This window comes from Canis lupus, chromosome 4 (assembly GCF_003254725.2).
Source record: "Canis lupus dingo isolate Sandy chromosome 4, ASM325472v2, whole genome shotgun sequence".
Lineage (NCBI taxonomy): Eukaryota > Metazoa > Chordata > Mammalia > Carnivora > Canidae > Canis > Canis lupus.
This window is the reverse complement of record NC_064246.1, coordinates 6,566,912-6,593,790: the sequence shown is the minus strand read 5'-3', so window position 1 is coordinate 6,593,790 and position 26,879 is coordinate 6,566,912. Positions and strand designations below refer to the sequence as shown.

General features: G+C 39.3%; 1 protein-coding gene across 2 annotated transcripts in view; it reads right to left on the bottom strand.

Annotated features, from left to right (window-relative positions):
* The window catches only part of PCNX2 (pecanex 2), a 288,030-nt gene that overhangs the window by 174,839 nt on the left and 86,312 nt on the right, over nucleotides 1-26,879 (bottom strand). Inside the window, exons 13-15 of one of the 2 annotated variants that reach the window (XM_025448568.3) lie at nucleotides 21,061-21,232; nucleotides 12,603-12,713; nucleotides 11,737-11,828 (exon numbers count right to left, since the gene is read on the bottom strand). The exons of the other annotated variant lie outside the window; for it this stretch is intronic. Of the exons in view, the coding sequence (XP_025304353.3) occupies nucleotides 11,737-11,828; nucleotides 12,603-12,713; nucleotides 21,061-21,232 (375 nt within the window). The remainder of the gene's footprint in view (nucleotides 1-11,736; nucleotides 11,829-12,602; nucleotides 12,714-21,060; nucleotides 21,233-26,879) is intronic. 2 annotated transcript variants of the gene reach the window in all.

The window sequence follows — 26,879 nt, the reverse complement described above, 5'->3', positions numbered from 1 at the left end:
TTTGCTGAAAAGAAACCAGAAAATTTTGATGATAGCCAAAGAAAAAAGAAACATTACTAACAGAGGTACAAATATTAGAATAACAAATTTTGATCAAAAGTTATACAATTCAAAAGAAAATGGGATATTTAATAGCATATTTAAAGCACTAACGGGAAAAAAGCAGAATTCTGTACCAAGAAACATTTTCAAAAAATTAAGGGAAAATGAGAAATGTTTCAGACAAAATCTGAAAGAATTCACTATCAGTGGATTTGCACTGTAAGCTTTGTTAAAGGAAGTTCTTCAGACAAAAAGAGAATGACATCAAATAGGAAGAAGGATATGCAGAAAGCACTGTACGTTAACAGAAATTGTAAAAATCAGGTTAAACAAAACAGATACCTCTGTCCTTATTTTGAAACTCTTTATAAGATAATTGATTAATAAGAATATAAAATAATGTGTGATCCGCCTTAAGAGATCAAGAAAAAAAGAACAAATTAGATCTAAAGTAAACATGAAGAAGGAAATAATAAAGAGCAGAAATCATTTAAAATAAAACAACAATAAAATAAAGTATTATTATTTTAAAAGTAAAAAAAAAAAAAAAAAAACAATTCTACCCAGACTGATCAGGGTAAAAAAAAAGAGAAGGCACTAGTTACCTATGTAGAGAATAAAAGAGGAAATATCACTATAAACAATAAAACATTAAAAAGATAATAAAGAATATTAAGGATACATTTATGTCAATAAATAGAAAATATAGAAAAAATGGACGAATTCCTTGCAGACACAACTATTTCAATAGTAGATAATCTGAATAATTCTCTATATATTGGATTTTAGTTGAAAACCTTCCCATGAAGAAAACTCCAGGCCCAAATGGCTTCACCTGTGAGTTCCACTAAATACTTCTTAAATGAATAATACTAATTCTATACAAAATTTTTGAATATAAAGGAAAAATAAATGCTTGCCAACCCATTTTATGAGGCCATTATCATATAACAAAACAAGACAAAGCATCACTAGAAAAGAAAGTTAGAAAACTAGAAACCTCAGGACTCCAGATACAGTATTTCTCAACAAAATATTAGTAAATAAAATTGAGCAATGTATAAAAAGGACAATATATCATGACCAACTGGTGTTCATCTTTCAAATGCAAGATCAATTAAACATTCAAAAAGTGCAATTCATCTTGTCAACAGATTAAAAGAAAAATTAATATGATTCTCAATAGATGCTGAAAAAGCATATGGTAAATTTAATATCCATTAATGATGAAAAACTCTCAGCACACTAGGAATCTAAGGATAATTATTCAGTCTTATAAAAAGGAATCTAGAAAAATCCCACAGCTAACATTACATTTAATAGTGAAAGACTGAGTGTTTTGTCCCCCAAGATTGGGAACATGGCAAGAATATCTGATTTCAGCAGTTCTAATCACACTGCTCTAGAGATTTTATCCAGTGCAATAAAGAAAGAAAAAGAAATCAGAGGCATATGGATTGGAGAAAGAAATCAAACTGCCTTTATTCACAGATAACATGACTATCTATATAGAAAATCCCAAAGAAGCTACAAACAAAATCTACTAGGACAAGTATTTAGCAAGATTTCATGATACTAGCTTAAATATACAGGTAATATTAAGTGTATATATTACCACTGAATAATCAGAAATTTAAATTATATAACACAATGCCACTTACATAGCAAAAACCACATAAAACAGTAATAAATGTGAAAAAAAATATATGTAGTAATTGTAGGTTAATTCCCAACAGAAATTAACACAGACTCAAATAAATGGAGCAATATTATGTTTGTGGATAAGAAGATTCAATATTGTTATGTCAGTTCTCCCCATATTGTTCTATAAATTGAATACAATTTCTTCAAAATTTCTGCAGTCTTTTGTTGTAGGAATTGACAAACACATTCTAAAACTTATGCTGAAAGAAATAAGATCTATAATAGCTAAAAATTCTTGAAAAACAGGAATCATGTTGAAACACACCATTTTATTTCAAGACTTATAAAGGCACAGTAATAAAAATAGTGTGCTATTGGTGTAAAGATAGACATATAGAACAACAGAATAAAATACACTCCAAAAATAGACCCATACAGATCTGGATAATTGATTTAATAGATTTTAGTTTTTAGAGTTTCATAGCAAAATTTTAGGCTCACAGCAAAATTGAGTAGAAAATAGAGAGATCCCATATACCCCTTTCACCCGCACATACACAGCCTCCTTCACTATCAAAATCTTGCACAAGAGTACTACATTTATTACAACTGATGAATCTACATTGACAAATAATTATCACCAAAAGTCTGTAGTTTACATTAGGGTTCACTCTCGGTGTTGTACATTCTAAAAGTTTTGACAAATGCATAATGACAGACATCTATTATAGTATCATACACAGTAGTTTCACTGTCCTTAGCATTTTTATCATGTTTTGCCTATTCATCCTTTCCAAACTAACTGCTGGCAACCGCTGATCCTTTTATTGTCTTCAGAGTGTTGCCTTTTCCAGAATTTCATAGAGTTAGAATCTTACAATATGTAGTCTTTTCAGATTAGCTTCTTTCACTTAGGAATATGCATTTAAGATTCTTCTATGTTTTTTCATGCTTGATATCTCATTTTGAGGAGAGTGAATAATATTCCATTGTCTGAATGTACCGTTGTTTATTTATCCATTCATATACTATAGAATATCTTGATTGTACCCAAGTTTTGGCAATTATTAATAAAGTTTCTATAAACATTTGTGTACAGGTTTGTGCATGGACTTAAGTTTCCAATTCTTCGGGTAAATGTCAAGGAGCACAATTCCTGGATTGTATGATACAAGTATGTTTCCTTTGAAAGACACTGACAAATCATTTTCCAAAATGGCTATATGATTTTGCACCCCCACTAAATGAACCAGAGTTCCTGTTGCTGAACATCCTTGCCAGAATTTGGTGTTGTCAGTGTTCCAGATTTGGGCTATTCTTATAGCTACATAGTAATATCCTATTGTTGTTTTAATTTGCAATTCCCTAATGACATTTGATGTTGGACATATTTTCACATGATTATATTTGCCATCTGTATATCATTATCGGTGGGGTGTCTGTTCAGGTTTTTATCCAAAGTTATTTTTTCTTATTGTGATTTTTAAGAGTCCTTTGTCTTTTTGAATAACAGTATTGGATAGGCTTTTTGCAAAAATTCTCTCAGCGTGTAGCTTGTCTTTTCATTCTCTTGACAGCATCATTCACAGAGCACACATTTTTAATTTTAATGAAATCCAGCCAATCAATTCTTTCTTTCATGAATTGTGCTTTTCATTCTGTATCTGAAAAGTCATTGGCATACCAATGTCATCTACTTTTTCTCCCATGTTATCTTTTAGGAGTTTTATACTTTTGCATTTTACATTTAAATCTATTTTGCCTTCTGAGATAATTTAGGAGAGAATGCAAGGTCTGTGTCTAGATTCATTTTTTTCATGTGGGTGTCCAGTTGTTCAAGCATCATTTGTTGAAGAGCCTATCTTTGATCTCTCGTGTTGGTTTTTCTCCTTTGTGAAAGGTATGTTGACTATAATTATGTGGATCTATTTCTGGGCTCTCTGCACTATACCATTGCTTTGTCTATTCTCTCACCAACACCACACTATCTTGACTATAATAATTTTTTACTAAGACTTGAAGTTGGGTAGCATCAGTCCTCCAACTTTATTCTCCTTCAATATTGAGTTGGCCATTTTTAGGTCTTTTTTCTGTGTATAAATTTTAGAATCAGTCTGTCAATATCCACAGAATAATTTGCTGGGATTTTGATTGAGATTATATTGAATCTATAGATTAAGTTGGAAGGACTGACATCTTGACAATATTGAGTGTTCCTATCCATAGACAAGAAATATCTCTCCATTGGTTTCATTATTTCATATTGTTCATCAGAGTTTTGTAGATTTCCTCATATAGATTGTACGTGTATTTTGTCAGATTTATATTTAGGTATTTCATTTTAGGAGGTACTAATGTAAATTTTGCTTTTAGTTTCAAATTCCACTTGTTAATTTCTGGTGTATAGGGAAGTGATTAACTTCTGTATATTAAACTTATATCCTCCAATGTTTGCTAAATCACTCATTAATTCCAGGGGTTTTGGGTGGTCATATTTTTGATTTTCTATATAGAAAATCATGACATCTGAGAAGAGGTGATTTTATTTCTTACTTCCCAATCATATACCTTTATTTCCTTTTCTTATCTTATTGCATTAGGCAGGACCTCTGATAGGTTAAAAAGGAGTAGTGAGAGGACATCCTTACCAACTTCCTGATACTAGTGGGAAAACTCCTAGTTTCTCACCATGATGATGTGAGCTATAGGTTTTTTGTACAAGTTCTTTATCAAGTTAAGGAAGTTCCCCTCTATTTCTAGTTTGCAGGGAGTTTTTGTCATGAATGGATGCTGGATGTTTTCAAATGTTTTTTTGCATCTATTGATATGATCATGTGAGTTTTCCTTCTTTAGCCTGTTTTTTTTTTTTTCTTCTTTAGCCTGTTGATGTGATGGATTATATTAATTGATTTTTGAATATTGAACAAGACTTGCATATCTCAGATAAGTTGCATTTGGCCATGATGTATATTTTTCATACATTGTTGGATTTGACTGGGTAATACCTTGTTGAGGACTTGTGCATCTATTCATGTTATTGACCTGTAGTTTTCTTGTCATGTAATGTTTTTGTCTGGCTTTAGTGTGAGGGTGGTTCTGACCTTCTAAAATTGATTGTAGAGAATTGGCATAATTGGTAGAATTCATTCATGAGCCTATTTAAGCCTGTTGTTTTTCATTTTAGAAATGTGTTAATTATTGATTCAGTTTATAAAATATATGCAAGCCTAATCAGATAGACTTTCTTCCTGTGTGAGTTTTTGGTAGATTATATCTTTCTAGGAATTGGTCCATTTCATCTAGGTTATCGAAGTCGTGGGCATAGAGTTATTCACAATACTCTTTTATTATTCTTTTAATGTCCATGAAATCTGTAGTAATAGTCCCTCATATCTCTCTGTAATTAATAATTTGCATCTCCTCTCTTTTTTTCTTTGTTGGCCTGGCTATCGGCTTATTGATTTTGTTGATCTTTTTTTTTTTTTTTAAAACAGTTCTTTGTTTTGTAGATAGATTTTCTCTATCAGTTTTCATTTTTCAATGTCAATGATATTTGTTCAAATTTTTATTATTTACCTTCTTTTGTTTACTTCAGAATTAATTCGCTCTTATTTTTCTAGCTTCCTAAGGAGGAAGTTTAAATTACCGATTTGAGATCTTTCTTCTTTTCCAATATATGCATTCCATGCTCTATTTTCCTTCTAAGTGTAACTTTTGCTGAATCCCACTTGTTTTGATAGGTTGTATTTTCATTTTCAATTAGTTCAAAATATTGTTTAAATTCTTCTTGAGATTTCTTCTTTGACCTATTACTTAGAAATTTGTTTCTTAATGTCCATATATTTGGGAATTTTTAATTCCATTGAGAGCAGACACTGTATGCTTTTTAGTCTTTTAAATTGGTTATTATATGTTTTATGGCACAGAATGTGGTCTCTCTTGGTGAATGTTGCATGTGAATCTGAAAAGAATATGTATTCTGCTGTTGTTCAATGAAGTAGTCTATACGTGTCAATATAGTCAGTTGATTAATGATGCTGTAGAGTCCAACTACGCCCTGACTGATTTTCTGCCTGCTGAATCTGCCCATTTCTGATAGAAAGGTGTTGAAGTCTCGACTGTGATAGTGGATTCATCTTTTTCTCCTTGCAATTTTATCAGTTTCCCCTTCACATATTTTGATGCTTTGTTGTTAGGTGCATACATAATAAGAATTGTTACATCTTCTGGGAAAATGAATCCTTTCCATATTATGTAATGCTAGTTTTTATCTCTGAAAACCTCCCTTAATCTGAAGTCTGCTCTATTGCTCTGAAGTCTGAAATGAATATAGCTATTCTTGCTTCCTTTTGATTAGTGTTAGCATGGTATATTTCTCCACCCCTTTACTTTTCAGATATATGTGTCTATATTTAAAGTGTTTTTTTTCTGGACAATAGATATCCATGTCTTGTTCTTTGATCCTCTCTTACCATCTCTGCCTTTCAGTTGGTGTATTTACACCATTGATTTGTACAGTGATTGCTGATATAGTTTAATATCTGCTATATTTGTATTTGTTCCCATTTTTGTCTTTCACTCTTTTTCTGCTTTTCGTGGTTTTAATTGATTTTATATGATTTCATTTTTCTCTCCTTTATTAATTATACTGCAGTTATACTTCTTTTTTAAAAACATTTTTTTAGTGATTGCCCTAGTGTATGTAATATACACTTATAGTAAAGTCGAGTGTACTTTCTTTCTTTCTTTTTCTTAAAGTCTACTTTCAAATACACTATACCACATTATGGGTAGTGGGAGTATCTCAAAATAATTATATACTTATATTTATTTGAATATATGACCGCAATTAGAAAAAAAATGAAAGTTGTTTATTCCTTCAACAAATCACTTCTGAAGGATAATTTTTCAGAGTACAGAATTATAGGTTGGTGGAGTTATTTTTCTCAATACTTTAACTGTTTCACTCTCCTCTTGTCTTGCTTGAATAGTTTTCTGTCATAATCAGCTCAGGCTGCCATAACAAAATATGATATGTGTATCACTAAATATGTTGTCTTAAACAACATAAATTTATTTCTCATGGTTCTGAAATCTGGAGGTCAGAGATTATGGTGCTGGCCTGGTTGGTCAGATGCTGATCCAGGCTCTCTTCCTGGTTTGCAAATGGTCACATGCACTGTGTCATTACATAGGAGTGTAATCCCATCACGAGGGCCCCACCTTCATGAACTCATCTAAACGTAATTATGTCCCAAAGGTCCATCTCCAAATATCATCCTACTGGGGGTTAGAATTTCAACATGTGAATTTGAGGGAAGCAACCCAGTCCATAGTAAGTCCTAAGGAGAAGTCAGATACAATTCTTTGCTCCTCCAAAGGTAAAATAAGGATTTTTTTTTACTCTGGTTTCTTTCAAGATTTTTTTTCTTTGCCTTTGATTTTTAGCATTTTGAATGATATGCACTGGTTTAGTTTTTGTTTTTGTTGTTATTGTTGTTTTTGAATTCATCTTATTTAGCATTTTTTGAGCTTCCTGAGTCTGTGGTTTGGTGTCTGATATTAATCTGGGGAGATTCGCAGTCATTAGTACTTCAAATATTTTTTCTGCCCCTTTCTCTCTTCTCTTTCTGGTATTTTCATTACACATATGTTACACCTTTTGTAGTTGTCTCACAGTCCTTGAATATTTTGTTTCTTCAGTCTTTTTCTCTTTGTTTTTTCATTTTGGAAGTTTTTATTGATATAACCTTAAGTTCAGAGATTCTTTCCTCAGCTGTGACCATCAAAGGCATTCTTCATTTCTGTTACAATGTTGCTTTTTAAAAAATCTCCAGCATTTCCTTTTGGTCTTCCGTAAAATTTCCATCTTTCTGCTTCCATTGCCCATCTTCTTGTAGGCTCTCTACTTCATCCATTCGAGCCATTAGTATATTAATCATAATTATTTTAAATTCCCAATTAGATAATTCCAACATACCTACCATATCTAACTCTGATTCTGATGCTTGTTCTATCCCTTCAAACTGTGTTTCATGCCTTAAATATGCCTCAAAATTTTTAACATACTCGGTAAAATGAACTGTGGTAAACAGGTCTTTGCTGATGTGGTGTTAAGGTGTATGGGAAGAAGTATTCTATAGTCCTAGGATCACTTCTTAATCTTTTAGTGACCCTGTGCCTCTAGACTGTGAACTTCATAAGTGCTTCTGAGTCCCACTCCCACCTTAGGCAGGACAGAATGGCCAGAATGGGTTGGATTGGAGTTAGTATTTCCTTTTGCCCACTTGAAAGGCTAGAGCCAACTGGAGTTTGCCATTTCCCTTCCTCCAAGTTAGTTAGGCTCTGAAAAAAATCCTAGTAGTTTAGGCTATGATGAAAGCTTGAGGGCAGGCCTTGTTAAGAAGAAGAGACCAATGCTCTGATGTACTTCAAAATGTTTACTCTTCCCTTCCACCTGCTGAAACAATGAGGGGAGTTTTCTCTGATATTCACTCTGAGAAACTGTTCAAGCTCCTGGAGGTAAAACTCACAAAAGTGTGGAGTCTCTCTGATGACTGGGTTCTCCTGGAGATATTAACTCACAGAGTTGTCCATATTGAGCAATTCTTTGATTACAGTTCAGGTTTTTCTGCCCTGGTACTCATTCCCACAGAGGTTTCTGCTCCTGGCTTCCTGCTCCAGTAGGATGTGATTCCTTGAATCCATCTATCTGTCTCTCCAAATTTAGAAGCAGCAATTTGTTTGCTTCCTGCCTTCTATTTAAAAAAAGTTGTTGACTTTTTAGCTTGTTCAGCTATTTACTTATTGTTAGCATGCAGTAACAACTAACAAACTCCTTACATACTGGACCAGAAACTGGAAGTCAGTAATTAGTTTTTGACGAAGCTTCCAAGGTAAGTTAGTGGGGAAAGGTTGATCTTTTCAACAATTGTACTAGTGAACTTCAATCTTTACTTCATCTAATACATAAAAATCAATTCAAAGTGGATCACAGATCTAAACATAAGAGCTACAACTATCAAACTTCTAGGAAAAAATATTTTTGACCTCGTGTTAGGTAAATACTTTTTAGATAGGACATGAAAAGTACAAACTATAAAATAAATAATTGAAAAACTGGATTCCCTTATAATTAAACAGTTCTGCTCTTTGAAAAATGCTACTAATGAAATGGATAGACAAGCCTAGAACTAGAAAAATACACATGTGCAATATATATTTGACAAAAGATTTGTATTCAGAACATGCAAAAAAATTTTATATCTCAATTAGAACATGTAACGTAGCTTTTAATGGGCAAAAGACTTTAACAGATTTTTCACCATTGAAGATACATAAGTAAGTAGCAAGCAAGTATATGAAACATACTCAACAACATTCATTATTAGAGAAGTACAAATTATAACTACAATTAGATACTAGTTCATAGACGAGTACTATAAGAGTACTATAGAATGAGTACTATTTTAAAAAACTATTAAAATATTAATAAAGAAAGAATCTGGAGCATTTGGAAATCTCAAAGATTATGAGGGGATTGAAACTGCTACATACTTTGGCAACAGTTTGGTAGTTTCTTAAAAAATTAAATACTGACTAACCATTTGACCCAGCAATACCACTCCTAAATATTTTCTAAGTGTAAATAAAAAAACATATCCACACTAATACCTTTACATAAATGTTTATAGAAAATGTGGTGTACACATACAATGGAATATTATTCAGCCATAAAAAGTGAAATCTTGCCATTCGCAATGACATGGATGGACTTAGGAGAAATAAGGGAAGTTAAGGGAAATAAGTCAGCCATATGATTTCACTCATATATGGAATTTAAGAAACAAAACAAATAAGCAAAGGGGAAAAAACATGAGAGAGAGATAAACCAAGAAATAGACTTTTAACTACAGAGAACAAACAGATGGTCACCAGAGGGGAGGTGAATGGGGGATGGGTGAAACAGGTGATGAGGATAAAGGAGGGCACTTGTGATGAACACCGGGTGTCCTATGGAAGTGCTGAATCACTATATTGTGCACCTGAAACTAATATAACAGTATATGTTAACTAACTAGAATTAAGCTAAAAACTAAAAACAAAAGCAAAAAATGTTTAAAAACACTTATATCTTAAAAATTTTTTAAAGTATGAGAAATAAACATGTATAAAGAAACACTGAAATACAATGGAGTCAGTAATATACAAAGGGTCCTGCCAAGTAAGAGCTTACAACCTAATATTTTATAAGCAGCCGTTTTACCGAAAGGCGGTAGAAAGAGGTCCTCAGAAGTGCAAGGAGTCAGAAAATAACTATCCAAGTACTTTTCCTGGATAAAATACCTGGGGTCCTGTGACAGAATAAAGGAATGTATTTCAAAAGAAAGAAGACCAGAAACATTAATATGTTATGTAAATGTTGTTCTGCACAGTAGTATAAATGTGGTGACAGGGCCACCACTGGCACGTAAATTACCTTTGTGTATTAGAAGAAGGAGTTTCCTTCTCCCTTTTCTCTATCCAAAAGAAAATTAAATGGAAGGGGTGGAAGGAGTGAGCGAGGAAAGCATGCTGTTGATGATCAAAGACAGATTCCATAGAAACGCCCTGAAAAACAATCACATTGCACTCATCCTCTTTCACAACAGTGGACAATGATCTTTCTGCCACCCACAGTGATACATTTAATAAGATTTTGTTACTCTTTTTCTTTCAAGGTTTTATTTATTCATGAGAGACACACAGAGAGAGAGGCAGAGACACAGGCAGAGGGAGAAGCAGGCCCCATGCAGGGAGCCTGATGTAGGACTCGATCCCAGGACCCTGGAATCACGCCCTTAGCCAATGGCAGATGCTCAACCACTGAGTCACCCAGGTGCCCCTTAAGTTACTCTTTTTAAAAAGTTAGCTAAAAAGTGTCATTTGACAGATATTAAAAGCCTTTTGAAAAATACACTATTTTTATTCGTTCTTTTATGTTTAATTTTTATTTTACCAAAGAAGTGCCTGTTGTTTAAAACACTGAAATGTAGGATGTCCATAAGGTCAAGAAATATGTGTAGTAGTAACTAACGTTTCTCCTGAATGAGGATGCCCTGACAACGTTACGTGCATTACTTCCTTCAGGCATTATGGGTGCTCTACATTTCTCCAACACTGCAAATGAGCAGGCGTGGCGCCTGCCCATAGCACCTCGAGGCTCAAACTCCTGCTTCCTGAAGGCAATGCCTTCCAGCCATTTCTTCTATGCCTATGTACCTCCCTATTTTCAGGTAACATGCTTGTTTGGTTATTTCTAGCCTTTTTTCTGTTTTAGATATTATTTGCTGACTTTCCAGTATGGAAGATGAGATAAAGGAAGTCCCAATGCTCACACTCACACTCGTACACACATACACACATGCAGCCACACATTCTTCCGTTATAGACATACCGGTTATTCTGAGCACCACAAATGCAAACTGTTACCCATAGCCAAACCACACATGCACAATAGTCACCTTTCTTTTCGGACACAACGTTTTGTTTTCCTACACTTAATGCTCATCCTGTTTTTTCATCCTCTTGGACCTCCCTTGCCGCCAGCCTAAGCTTCAGCTTTCTCCATCTGGATAAATCTATAGGCCATCTGTTTTCTAGATTTTAAAGTTTTGTTGCTATCATAGCCTCTCTTGTCTCTGCCCATAAAGCTTCAGGCAATTTTACCTCTTTACCATCTTTTGAGCAATATTCCAGAGAGCCTCGAAGGTAAACACACAGGTCCTGCTGACCGTCATGCTCCGCAGGGGCCCCTGCAGGGGTCAGTAATCATGCCTGAGACATATGTGGGGGAGACTCAGACCATGTGGGCTCTGTGCTCCCTGGCAAATCAGATATTTGAAGATGTCCTCAAATACCACTGAGGCCTCACCCGCCAGGCCCTGCTACTCCTGATGTGCTCAAATCCCATTTCTTTTGTAACTAAAAGAAAACGTTTGTTCACTTAAACCACCGGTTGATTTAATGAATGGGAAGAGAAGGGAGAAGGCTCTCAGGCCTCATGCCTACCTTCACAGCACTGAAGCAGAACACGTGGAGCAGGGCAGTGGCGGTGGCACTACGGGCCACGCTGTAAATAGCCGATGTCATCCCAGAAACAGCTAGAACACAAACACCAACAGTCTCACAATCAATAAAGTGAAGAGAGATGGTTGTACCTTTCAAATACAAAATTCCTGCTAAAGGAGCAAAGAGTATATCTTATGGGATCAGTCAAAAGCACTGGATGACTTAATATAAAGAGAGAGAGCGAAAGAGAGAGAGACTGACATTTATTAAAAATTCTGGAGGAAAACATTTAAAAGGAATTTTTGGCAACATTCTTAGAGGACCGTGTGAACAAGTCCAGTATGGAGGTAGGGAAACCTCCTTGCTTACAGTTGAAAGCTGCTGGCCAAAGGAAACATCACAGATGAAGGTTTCCATGGAAGACAGTGGGGGTAGAGTGAGAAAGATCAATCTAACAAATAAGCCACGCTCGCGTGTGTCTCTGTGTGCCTGTGTGTAATGAGGTGGTAACAGTGCTGGATCACCAGCTATGCTGTAACGCTTTATGTACAATTTCATTTCATTCTTACAGCAACTCTATGAGATCCGTGTGTTTATATCCATTTAGAGAAGAGTAAACTTTAAAGTTAAGCAATCTGCACAAAGTCTCCAGGTAAGGATTAGGTGAGGTGTTGGAATCTAAAGTGCTATGTCAAGGGAGGGTCCACACAGGTGGGAGACACAGGTCCCCTGTCCATACAGGTGCACACAAGAAGTAGCTCAGTGCTCAGGATGAAGAAAACCTAGCTGTCCAGACTCTCATTCCATTCAGCCCTTATCAGAACTTTAGACTTCTTTACAGGAAGAGCAAGATGTAAATGGCTTACCAGAACCTCCAAAAAACAGCATGTCAATTTGTTCCAAAAGATATATGCAGAAAGTGTCGATCTGCGGGAAGAGCCCAAGGAGGGAAATTGCAGGGAAGCAATATAAAAATACTGGAAGTGAACAGACAAAATTGATGGTAAGTGTGCAGTTGATGGCCACCGGGTCCCTGAGGCAATCCTGCCTGCCCCCCTTCCAGCACCCAGAGGCCCCTGCCCACGTCCTGGAGGCAATCCTGAACTCCTCACACCCACAGGAGGAAGGTCTGCAGGCCAAGTGGAAATGTGCCCATGGAAGTAACAAAGGGCACATCTGAGGAAAGAGGTCCAGGCAAGGAATGCAAGGGAGCCCAGGCCGGAGCAGAGACCTCGGGTGGTGAAAGAGGCAGTTGGAAAGGTCTGCAGTTTGCAAGAATGGGCTTCCAATTGGGGAACATGGGTGGGGAAGAAACAGGGAAACTCCAGGAATGGGTAAAGCCAAAGGCAACTAAACGGGTAGGGCAGATCTCTCCCTGCATGGAAGTGGGAGGTATAAAAACTAAAGCCGGGGGCTCCTCATTTTGTGTTTCTATCACCTGGAGCACTTGAGGTGTTGAGAGTCATCACATCTAAACACCACCTGCAGATTCTAGTTCAGTGGGAATTCCAGGTTTGCAGACACACAAGGGAGGGTGGTGATTAAGGGCCTGACTCCTCGGGACTAGAGCATGTGGGACATGAAGGTGGCCCTGCCTGACCAGAGGAAGGCTCTGCTCCTTCCTAAAATTGTAACAGTGCAATTGGAGAAGACGTCTGCAAGCCAGGTTTCCACGACTTGTTAGAGGAAATAAAATGTCCTAGAGCTGCATTTTACAGCTGCATCCCTGTCATCCTCTCTTCCTCAAGTCTATGTAAGTTAGGTTTCATAGAAACACCATTACTTCTGCTGTAATACATCTGTCTTCTGTCTCGGTTTATTGAGGAGAATGTCAATGAAGTCTAATACTGGTAAGTCTTAATAAAACTAAGGAAATTTGATTTGAAATCCCATATGCCCGAACTCTGGAACTGTGTGCTAACACGGTCTGTAGACCGCAGTCAACAGTGGGAGTGGGGATGATGGTGGAAGGTGGGGGAGGAGGTGTTTTAGCTATTTCTGAAAAATAAAAAATGCAAACTTTATATCGTGAAATTGTAGAAACGAGAGTATTTGTACATCCCATGCTCTTGCTAATAGTGGCTTGAAAGTAAATATGGGACAAATCCTTCCCAAAACACAATCCCAAGGAACTGTCCCAACCCTCCTGGGGTTGGAGTCATATTTTGATGCACATGGTGATTTTGCTGCAATGCTTTCTGTGGCAAAGTTTAAACAATATTGTAATAACCTGGAGCATCTGTGAGGAATACACTTTTCAATCAAATTAGACAATAAGACAAATACAGATCAGTATTTTATGGGACGCAATTTACACAACTTTATGGGACGCAATTTCTTTCAGTTTTTGTGGATAGAGATCAAAGATATGTGAAAGATACAAGAAACAAATAGAAATTTGGGGTGCCTGGGTGGCTCAGTGGGTTGGGTGGTTGACTCTTGGTTTTGGCTCAGGTCATAATCTCAGGATCCTGAGATCAAGTCCCACAATTGAGTCTGCTTTGGGATTCTATCTCTCTCCCTCTGAACCTCCCGTCTGCTCACTCTTTCTCTATCTCTAAAATAAATTTTAAAATAAATATTTGTTTAAAAAGGAAATAAGTGGAAATTTAATTATAGAATATAGAAGCACCAACATTTTATTCCCATATAATTTCAAGCAAACTGACTGCTCCTACTTCTCTCAACTTTGAGACTCAAACCCAGAAATGAAGATGAAATGCTGCCCTATACTCTGGAGTACTCATGGCCAGGATAGGGGTGGATGGAAGGCTCAGTGAGATTGCACTGGTTCACCTTCTCAAGAGCTGTGTGTGTGGCAAAACTACAGGAAGAATGAAGAACTCCAGGGGATCCCTGGGTGGCTCAGCGGTTTAGCCCCTGCCTTCGGCCCAGGAGTGATCCTGGAGACCCGGGATCGAGTCCCACGTTGAACTCCCTGCAAGGAGCCTGCTGCTCCCTCTGCCTGTGTCTCTGCCTCTCTCTCTCTGTGTGTCTCTCATGAATAAATAAATAAAATCTTAAAAAAAAAAAAAGAATGTAGAACTCCAGGGAAAAGTATGGGTATGAAATAAAATTAAAGGCAGCTGAATACTGGAAACTGTTCAGCAAAGCAGAGTTAAGGAAGTGTTCTCCAAAGAAATACATTAGGTAATGAAACCACAACTGTGGAAGTGGAAAGAACGGAGGCAGGGAATCATGGCTTGAGGGTGATGGGATGGCAAGCAACACGGCAAGCCCCGGAGCGCGGTGCCGTGCTGCCCATGTAGAACTGGAGCTGCCTGCACCCACCGTGGAGGGGCAGCAGGCAACAGGAGCCCCCGATCTAGGTCCTCTCCAGGATGTATTAGAGAAGGAGAGCTCTAGGCTTTAAAATCAAAGCCGGGGAGGTGGAAGGAGGGTGACGTGGAAGCCACCACACATCTCATCTGTTGGGTGGCAGCTCATGTGAATAAGAAAAGCAGCCAAATGCTTGTTGCATTAGTAGGGCAAATTAGAAAATCACACCTGAGAGAATCCCACCTCTGAGAAACGAACGAAGTGGGGGGGGGGGAGCGGGAGATGGGGTGACTGGGTGATGGGCACTGAAGGGGGCACTTGATGGGATGAGCACTGGGTGTTATACTATATGTTGGCAAATTGAATTCCAATTAAAAAAAAAAGAAAGAAAGAAAATCACACTTGAAGCTTCTGAGGTCATTTTGTCCTTTTTCCAAAAGTAAAAAAAAAAAAGAAAAGAAAAGTCCCTGTGGCTGTTGGCAATTTTCCCTGTGAACAAAGACTTTTTTTCTTAGCATAATACCCCTGAGAGGGTGTATAATTTCCTCTCATTTCTACTCCTCATTTTCTCTAATACTTACCATAAATGCAGAATTTCCTGGTATGGTTCCATTTCTTTACAAGCAACATTTACAAATAAAAACATTGTAACTTGCTTGTTTCTTTTTTAAAATGTGAATAATGATATTTGTTACTATTCTAGCCCATGACTATTGGTGTTGCAGGTTTGGGGTGAAAACATGCAGATTTAAAAAAACATGGAAATACAACTGGACCCTAATGGAGTTGGTGTGAACACATACATCATGTGTCTCTAACCTGCCGTATCTGTGTGTTAACTAATCATCCTGACTGTGGTCTATTTTGGGCCCTGGAAACAGTCTTTATAGAAGGCACCTACAGAAGATAAATGTGGGGTCTCCCTGGGCAGAGGACGGTACATTCCATAGGTAGTCCTCAAAACGTCCACCAACCTCTAAAGGTGGCATTATGGAAGCTGCATTATTGTAGGTTGGGTGTTAGACCTATGGACTAACATAAAACATCGAAGTCTCAGATCTTAGAGGACCCATGCAGAGCCTGGAGCCCTTCTACAACTGACAGCCACTTCTTGCCTGAGCTCTTTCCAAGTCAGGAACTCATGCACTAGGCAAACCCTGTGCTACCACTGGGCAGCTCTAACCCAAACCATTTTAGATGTCTTTGCTGCAGTGAGCTGTAATCCAGCTACCATTGGCCGGGACTAGTTAATATGGTTACAGTGAGAGAACCACCACCATGTGTACCTCTGGCACCCGGGCATTTCTTCCCTAGGCTGGACATCCCATTCTCTCTCTCTCTCTCTCTCTCTTTTAAGATTTTATTTATTTGAGAGAGAGAGACCTAGAAAGCACAAGCAGGGGGAGCAGCAGGCAGAGGGAGAAGGAGAAGCAGGTTCCCTGTGGAGCAGAGAGCCCGACATGGGGCTCTATTCCAGGACTCCAGGCAGAGCTGAAGGCAGATGCTTAATGGACTGAGCTACCCGGGCACCCCTGGACATCCCATTTTTTGCCCCATCTCCAGACACAGTGCAGCCCAGGTGGTTCTGTTCCTCAGGGCACACTCTAGCTTTGCTCTCGCTCCTTTTGAAATACCGTACTAAGAACTGAAGTACGGTATTTTTGGCCCCTCATCTGTGGGCTAATTACAAAGCCAGCCTCCTTTTGTAGGCTTTCTCTGAAGTTACCCCGATTGGAAAGTATTAAAAATTCCAGCCCAGAGGTTACCATCTCTGACTGAGCAAGGCAAGGAGTCCTGACACAAAGGTTCCTTCACCTTACTCCTGAAAATAAAAAGAAAAAAAATTGTCCCTTATAATGAAAGAGAAGTGCCCACAGGGGTATTCTGAATATATAGGAGGGGTCAGAGAAGGAAAAATCATGTAAGAATATTACTCTTAGTGTTTCTGTCTTTAGTTCACCCTCCCTCAGCCTATAAAAAGCGACAAGTCCTTGCTGCTGACTCTTTCTTCTTGTGTCCCCAAGTTGGGCCCCCAAGTCCCTCACCTCCCATCAGCATCTCACATCCCACCTTTTCCCATTGTTCTATCAGCTGATTGAGATGCTTGCCTTCAAGATGCTCCTCTCCTTGCACTCAATATGACAAGGAGCTTCTCCATCTTTCCCACCACCCGATTTCCACCTGACTCATGTCCCACCACTGGCTCATATTCACAGCCTTCTGCCCAAGGAGGCAGAGAGGGCAGGGTGCACTGTACATGAAAGCAGCAGACACGGATACTCCCTGCTCCTTTCTTGCACCCCTTCCTCTGCTGTCTCCTCTTCCTCTGAGAGGTGGATGGTGTTGAGCAGAAAACCGGAGGGGCAGCAGATAACAGAAATATCAGCAATAAGGCACAACTCTTAAGAAATATTCCACATTCCCCGGCATCCACCAGAGGAGGCTCACAGCAGGAGAGGCACATACCACCTTTGACCACACGGTGGAAAACAAGGTCGGAACCTTGTGCTGAGTTCCTGTTTCTCTCTTGTCCTTTTTCTAAAATGGTCCTTGCTAAAAGGATTAAATCGTGTCCCTCCAAAACAGTACCTGAATGTGACTGTACTCGGCAATAAATATGGTCTGTCTTTACTCATGATCAGGTGACAATGAGGTCATTAGGATAGGCCCTGGTCTAATATGCCTGATGTCCTTATAAAAAAACAGGGAATTTGGACACAGGGGGAAGACAAAGTGGACAGACTCAGGCACAAGGCCATCTAGGAGCCAAGGAGTTAGGCCAGTATAGGTTCCTCCCTCATGCCTTCAGAGATTTTAGACTCCTGGCCTCCAGAACTGTGAGACGATAAATCTCTGATGTTCTCAGCCCCTCATTAGCAGTACCTCACTATGGCATCTAGAGGAAACTTGCACTATTCTTTCCTCCCAATAATCTTCTGTTTTATCCTGATTTTTATTCCTCTCCTTGTTAGTTTCTGATCCTAATAATGGCAGCAGTTATGCGCACTCAGATCCCTTGGTAGTGAGGGACAGCAGATGGAGAGGCTCCATAAAGAAGGAAAGACCTTGAATTGCCCTTGCTTTCCCTCATTGAGTCAGAAAAACAGCATCCACCTCTCTCACCTTCTTCTCATTCCCAATTGTTCTAAATTTCTTCCACAATCTTTTCCTGCTCAGTGCAAATTAGTGTGTTTAACACGTTCACTCTACAGGGATTGCTATTGTTCTATTTTTCCATTTTTCTGTATCCCAGAAGTCATTTAGTTGGCTTGCCAGATTATTTACTGCTATTTTTACTCATTACCGTTGACAAGCAGACAAAAATATCCATTAAGGAAAAGCTTTAATGAAGGAAAGCGAATCCCAGATAGAAAGGTAAGAAAGGCCATATTCCCTGAGCCATCTCCACTCCTCAATGGAATAGGTTTGAAGAAAAATAAAATGAAAATACACACAGGCCAGTAGCTTATTTTAGAACAAGGGTTTCTGCTAAAAATCAAAACCTCAGGCTTTTACCAAGTACACTAAAGTCTTAGACTTTTTGAACCCTACTAACATTTCACATTCTGATGTCATGGCATATTTGCTAAGCCAGGACAACTCCATGAATTCAATGGCATTGGCTTGTTTACAGTAATAAATTAAAGAAAAAGAGAAATGAAGGACACCTGTGTACAGAAAAACAATTTCTAAATGGAACGTATGTCATGCTTTTCTCCCTCTTTCTACAAGTCATCTTCAAGAGATGCTTATTAAGTCCCTACTTACTATTTGTTGAGGCAAACATCCGAAAATGATGGTAAGCTTTCCCTGATTTAGGAATGAGTATTCCAAAAGTCCACCCACACATTAATTTCCTTACTACTTAAAGCATACTTTGTGTTCATTGGTTCATCCAGTCAACACACATTTCTTCAGTGCCTGTCTTTACCAGACACAGTGTGGGGTACTAGGGATTCAGTGTGAGAAAGGAGACAAGGGATCTGCCTTGCCCTTACCCAGCATCATAGAAGCTAACAAGGACACAGACATTGGTCAAATATCACAAGTGAAGGAGATGACTGCAAACTAGGTTTGGTGCTGTGAAAAATATGGAGATGGGGCCAAGCTTAGGGGAAATGGGCCATCAACTATTATGGTCAAGGGGTCAGGGGCACTACAGAACAGGAACGCAGGGCATGAGGATGAAATGAGGAGGTGCCAAAGTCAAAACACAAATCCTTGTGACCTGTAATAGGTAGAACTCTATCAACACAAACCCATGCCTCAGTTTCTGGGGAAAGATGGCCACAAGGTACCCAAGACTGGGTGTGGGGTGCAGAAAGAGGAGGCAACATTTTGACTTAGACACATGTTTCTTGAACACTTTCCAAAATGCTTTCCCACCCTCTCCACTTCTTATCCCCAGGCCCTCCTATGCCCTGAGCTGGACTCCAGCACTGCTGTTTACAAGAAGACAGCAGGAAAGGGTTGTCTCCAGTATGCACAACCATGATTGGGCATCTGTGTCTACTCAAACTCTGACTTTTTCATTGCAGCTAATCTCAGGGGGAAGATGGGTGAGCTCATTTATAGGAAAGTAAAAGTATCTGAAAGTCTTTCTTTGGGGGAGGGGTGCGCATGCAAATGTGTGTGTGTGTGTGTGTGTGTGTGTGTGTGTGTGTGTGTGTGTGTTCCAACTGACAGAACTCCAAGTAATATAAAAAAGTAAAGTGAAAAATATCAGAAAAGTAGTAGCAAATATTCTTGGGCAAGCAGCATTGCCTAGGAGTGTAATCATGGGATCAGTTTTTTTCTTTCCTCAATATGTTTCTGTTCCCTACTTGAGCACAGAGATTATCTTTAAAAATGGTGCCTAACCTTTTGCTATTAAGAAGTTACTCAGCCCCTCACTTGATGTAATAGGAAGAGAAAGGCTGAGGATGCAGATACAGGCGGGCTTATGGGGAGCTGGGTGTGGGGGAGGGAATAGTTTGCTACCAAAACAGCAGAAAGAGGAATGGGCAGATGGTGGTAGGGAAAGAGAGTCAGAGAGTGGAATGTCTACCATGGTTTTCACCTATCAGGAACACAAAGATATGCCACTCCCCCTGGCTCAGAGAGTTGTCATGGGGGCCACAGAAAGAATGATACGAGGCCTATGGCTTTGAAAAGCTCCTTTAAGTAAGATATTGAGCTGGCAAGTGGTAGGTCTAGGGGCTGGTGTCTTTGGTAGCTGCCCTTTATCACCTCATTTGGGCAATGTGATCACAGTCAATTACAGGTTGGCATGCATGTCAACCTCTGGATATCACGACAAGAACTCTCAGAGCTGCAGGCAGTCAGGTCTTCGCAGGCAATGCTGGGGTAGCCTCTCTGCATAATGATAATAACAGCTAATACCTGGTGCCCAGCAGTGGTCCATATGTTTAAATGTACCAACTCATTGGAAACTTGCACCAACCTCTAAGTCAGGTACTATTTTGTACCCATATTACTCTTGAATTCTTCCCAAGGTCACATAACTAGCAAAGTGGCAGAACTGGAATTCACATAGCCAAGTGCCTAACCATGACCCTGTGCGAGTTACCCGTGAGAACGGAGCCCTTCACATTAAATACTGCCTAGACTTTAAGGCTCGCCAAGCAAATCAGTGACAGGCTGGAGGACCAGTGTATCTAGGACTCTACCTGGACTGAAAACCAGGCGCACTTTGGCATTCCCAGAGTGTCTGTGCCACTCTGGCAAGCTGTCACCCTGGTAACAAAACCACCCTCACCCCTGGGGTGCCCCACTGACACCCCGCACCAGGCCCCACAGCAGCCGGTCCTCAGATACTACAGTGTTATGGCTTATCATAGACATCACCATCCTTTAGAATAATTCTGCTATTGGATGCTTTGGGGCTCCAGCTCCCAGACCGTCTTCTGAAAGTGTATAAGCCAAGAGAGCAATGCACCTCTCTTCATCCAATAATCAAATAAGTTTTCTCCAGCTAGCAATTCAGAATATAAAGAGGAAACTTATCCACTCCCCATGTCCCCCACAACCCTCAAATTCACTCACCTATTAAGAGGTCCCTAGCTGACTGGAGGGACCTTGGAGAGAAGAGCTTCAGGCCATAGACAATGTAAGTGGGAGGGTGCCGGGCTTTGGCCCCTGTATTAAGAAGCAAAATAAGGCCACACAGCACACAAAAATAGATTGGTCTGCTATATGTTATGATTTGGTTGTGTCCCTAGAAAACAAACACAATTTCTGAATGGTACCTATCATTTTGATTAAATGACAAAAGCTTCATAGTCAGTAATTCATATCATATTATACAACTCACACCATAAATCACATTCTCTCCCCCCACCATAATTCATATACACAAAACACCGGGAAAAGAAAAAAATCTCCAATAATTATTCTGGCAGTTAAGAACAAGACTATCAAAAAGAATGTTATATCTCTCAGACTCAACAAGATTTAGCTGAAAATTTAATTACCATCCTTAGATATAATCTAGATGGATCTAATTCCATGCTTCCCTAATAGTAAAACTTCTATTTCTATTGCTCATTTCAAGTGCAAAACTAATATAAGCCATATTCACTCTACATGGCCTAACTTGAGCCCTGCTATTAATAAGAAACAGAATTATAAGTGGTGGTCTTTGATTTCCTTGTCTTCAAAAGCAAGACAATACAGGTGCAAAGTTATACCCTCAGAGAGAGTATAAAATGTCTTAGTGTAGCACAAGGGAATAATACAATTAAAAAAAAACACCTCACCATTTATATACACTTTCCTTTGAGGAGGACCAAAAACTTAACAGATCTCATATTAACTCTCAAAATATTGTTATGAGGAGAAGTAGAAACATTTTTATTCCTCTCCTTGGATAGATAAAGAAATTAAGGAAAAGATACATCATCAAACTTTCCAGGGCAAAAGCCAATGAAGAATTTGCATGTCACAAACCAATGCACAATTCATAAGGTTCAAAAAACCAACAAAAATGAATTAGGAGAAGAATATTCTTTGCAATTCATGAGCTACTTTGGGTACAAAAAGTAAAGATTAAAGTGATATGGTTTCGGATGTGGATTTTTAAAGTCACTGCCTTGAACGTGTTATATTTAGAAATGCAATTTAAATTGCCACTGCTTCTATAATAGAAATGGTCCTATTCTGAGACCATCTTTTAATAGGAAGGAAAACACAGGCTGTCCATGGGGGCTGGCTATGTTTGGCCCTGAGTCCAGACTCAGTCTTGAAAGGAATATTTGCACTCTTATGAAATTTCCTTTTGAATTCAACTGGATCATAGATTAGTGGGATTGGGGATACCTCTTCTGCATTAAAAGAAAAATTGAAACTAAAGCCTAAGTGAAATCTTAATGCATTTCTTATCAAGTGAAGAGCAGAATCACTTGGTCGGTATAGATAGCTACTTAGTATACAAATACACAAGCATACGAGACACTCCCAAAGTGACACCATTTAGGATACAAAATTTAAGAGCTGCCTCCCTTAAGAGCTGTCCTGATTCTTCCTTTTCCTAAAAGTTTAAAAATACATTTTCTAGGAATTGAAAGTCTGGTTTTGAACACGTTTGTGATATCATCTTAAATCTGCCAAGTCAAACTTTATTTATGGGAAGTGGAATGCTTTTTTTGTCATTGAAATTTATGAGATGAAACTTAAGGCTCCCTTGCAAAGAGCCTGCCCTCATCATCATGCCAGGGCTTCACCTCACTTCTCATTCTATGTTTTGGGTCCCCAAACCATTCTAAGTATATCACTAATGTGAGGCATAGACATGACTTTTATTTTTTTTTTTTGATTCTTAAGAACACCAACTAAAAATATTCCCCAGCTCTCCAATTCCTTCTTTCACTTGTGAGTCAATCATCGGACCCCTGAGGATTGCTTTTTCTTTTTCCCAATAGAAAAATTCCCCTTGCTCTGCCAGGTGAAGTCTGACCAGTCTTTTTTTACAACACATTCAACTATTTCTCGTGTGATTTCAACTTTAAAATATCCTGGTGGGGGGACGCCCCCAACTTTAGCAGTGGGGCATCTTGGAGGCTGGTGGCGTGTGCAGCTGTATTTCCATCAACTTCACCCATGAGAACAAGGTCACCACCCGGCTCTGGCTGCAGCGCAGCAGAAGGGGAAGGTGCAAGAATCTATCAACACCTCCAGGAACCCCGCTTCTGGAGAGTGCTGGTGCACGCGGCTAAAGGATGAGGCCATTCGAGTTATCCTCTCATCAAGACAGTGGGCTGGTCAAATGCTTCAAACTTACTGTTAGAAAAACAACAACAACAACAACAACAACAACAACAACAGGCGTCTATTATAAGGAAGATGGGGTATGGGAGAATCCGGAGTGCAGCTGGGCCTGAGCGGTGAGTAAACCAGGGCTGGGCATAGCCGGGCCCTGCTGCCACCACCCCATCTCAGCTGTGGGCAGGTGTCAGCTCCAGGCTCTCTGCACACGGGCATCCTCTGCTTCCCCAGTCTGCAGGGCAGGAAAGGGCCCCCTCGGACCTATGGTGTTTGTACACATTACATCCAGCTATGTTCAGGGGCCCCGTATTTTAGTTGGCTGCTGTGAACAGCAGTAGCAACAAGAGCTGACATTTACCCTGCCCCAGGCACCATTCCATCCATGGGGCTAATCCTCGGTGCACGCCATGAAGTACTTATTATTCTCATTCTGCCAAGAGTAAACTGAGGCTTAAGCTTTATGCCTTAATTTTTTGCAAAATTAAGAAATTTGCCCCCAGCTTCCTGGACAGAAAGCAGAGTGGCAGAGCAAGGATTTGGAGCCTGGACGTTGTCGGTTCCCAGCAACACCCAGGAAGAGGAGTGCACTTGGTGCTCCTTCCATGCCCAAGGACTCAGCCTGACTAAATCTCACTCGTCATCGTCATCCTTTAAACACATAACATGAACGCCACTCCTGTGAAGCAACTATAGAGTATGGGGGAAAGCATTAGCAACAGCTTTGGAGTGTTGACTTTTCCTAGGAGAGCTCTGGAGGGTGGAGAAGGAGGAGAGCTAGAACCATATGCTCTGCCCGCCACTCTAGGACACTGTGTTCACCTACTTGAACCCCCATCACTACCTAAGAGTTGGGTGTGTCGTTTCTTGCGATGATGCAGTTTTGTTTACTAGGATTTCTTCTCTCTGTGCCTCTTGATGAGTTCTTTACTTTAGCATTAGCAACTCAGCTGTCCCTTCAGTGTCATCGTGAGCATTTGTAAGGATACATGTGAGTTCTCCTTGTGTGTGATGCCAAGGGAGGAATGCCCTATAGGGGGTGGATCCCCAAGAAGACCTGGGCTGGTGAGTACTCTGAGACTCACACTTGTGGTGTACAGGGGAATCCACAAGATTTCAGAGGAGGCAATGTAGGAGATAAGCAGAGATCAAAAGGCCAAATAATTCCTATCAGCTGCCTGGTAAAATGCTAATCCAGTTTAAATAACGTTGAAATCTGACTGGCCAGTCTAAAAATTATAAAGGCACAGGCAAATGAGGTCCTTTAAACTCAGCTTATAATTTAATAGAGTTGATGATCTCATTTCATGGAATGATTTATTTCAGGGCAACTTCCCAGCTTTCAGGCTCATGAATCGTGACAAATAGGTCTATGGGGTCATCCAACCAGGGGGCAGCAAAGTGGAGATGACAGTACTCCTCAGAGGGGTGGCCATGGGGCCATCAGTTCCGTCCCCACCTACTTTACATATTTACCCACCACTTCCCTCAGTGGCAGTGAAAGACAGATGGAAGGGTGGCGACCTAAGTTCTGCCCCTCTTTCATGGCAAAAATTCAGTAGATAAGAATTCAAAGAAGGCAATTTGGAATGGCACATGCTTTAAAGAATGCTTCTTCTTTTTTTTTTTTTTTTTGACCAAAGTAAACACACAACTAAAGAGATAAATATAATTTAACTTGTAATCAAGAGCCACCAAGACTAAGTTGACCTTCTTATTTCTAGGACTGAGGATTGAGAAATGTTTATGTGTCGCTCAAAATCATTCCCTTGATAAACACGAGGTGATCGAGGCCAACACCGACAGTGATAAGTCACATAGACAGTATGTACCCTCAACATGACATGATGAAAAAAAAAAAAAAAACAAAAAAAACATGACATGAAAATGGCTCTTGCCCTCTATGGTCTTGCTCCCAACATACTATAACCCCAGTCTGATCATAAGATAGACATGAGATAAATCCCTACTGAGGGGCTTGCTTCAAAATCCCTGACCAGCACTCCTCAAAACTGTCAAGGTCATCAAAAAATAAGGAATGTCTGAAAGGCTGTCACGATAACTCAATGCAGTGTGGTGTCCTGGACGGGGTCCTCAAGCAGAAAAAGAACATTAAGTTAAAACTAAGGAAATCTGAATAAAATGGACTTTAGTTACTAATAATGTATCAATATTGGCTCGGTAATTGTGACAAATGTGTAGGGTATAAGGGAACCCGCTGTACTATCCTCCCAAATGTTCTATAAACCTAAAACTGTTCTAAAATAAAAAAGTTTATTTACAATAATCATTCCCAGGGCACTCGGGTGGCTCAGTTGGTTAAGTATCTGCCTTTGGCTCAAGTCATGATTTCAGAGTCCTGGGATTAGAATCCCACATCAGGCTTCCTGCTCAGTGGGGAGTCTACTCCTCCCTCTCCTTTTGCCTCTCTCCCTGCTCCTGCGCTCTCTCTCTTTCTCAAATAAGTAAATAGAATCTTTAAGAAAATCATTCCTAATAATTCTTAATATAACAGGAAGTGGTACCAAATGTCTTCATTATATAGTAGCCAGAGTTCACTGAATAGAACACGTAACAAGTTATGGCCATTGCTCTTTGGAGTATGTACTGTGAGCAAGGAAACAAGGAGACTTAGTGTATTTGAGGCCTACTGTTCAGCTCATTATAGATACTATGTAATTTACTGTTCACCAAATCTAACTGAGGTTGCTCTTATTATCCATATTTTACCCACAAATAATTGATAAGGTTTGTCGAGTGCTTCCACAGTACCAGATACTGTGCTGAGCACTTGAAGACATTATCACATTATCTTGTTCAAACCCCTTACGATCCGGTTTCATGATTTCATCATTTACATATAAAAAACCTGAGATACAGAGAAATAACTTGCCCAAGATCTCAGGGTTTCTACATGATAAGGCTGGATTCAAATCCCCAAACATGCATGCTACCCTAGTGTTGCTCACATGTCATCTGAGATCACCATCACCATCAGCAGCACCATGCAGATCCCCAGGTGCTGCTCCAGCTGCATCCACTCAGACCCCGTGGGTGCTGGGAAAGGCTCCTGAGTCTGGCTCTGTGCAGGACATGCCCTGTTTTTTGTTGCCTTTTAGATATCCTACTGAACTTTGCTTTCCAGGTGATCATCAGTGGTTACTGTTAGTTAGAGTCTTGGACAGATCTGGGTAAGCTAGTGAAAAGCCACATCATCCATTATTATATGGCCAGTCTCTGATCCTCAAATGCTGCCAGTTTCCAACCAAACTATCAAAAAAATTTTAAGCTGTCCTAAGACCTGTTTTCTTTTATAATCAGATGCATTTCTTTTGTGCCCAGGGTCTATTGTACCGTATCTATTAGCACATCATTAATTCTGCACTTATATCTGAAATATACATTGTTTTTATTTTGCTATATTCTGATTTGAACCACTTGCTCAAAATTTGCCACCTGTGTTCTCTGGAAGGCAATAAAGCAGAGAAGTCAGCCGATCACTCTAAGAGCAAGAATTGACCGAATTTGTTAATAAGCGGCGTAGTTTTGGAAAGCACTTGGGTTCATGTGATGACCAGGGCTGACATCAGCAGCAGGCCTGCGAG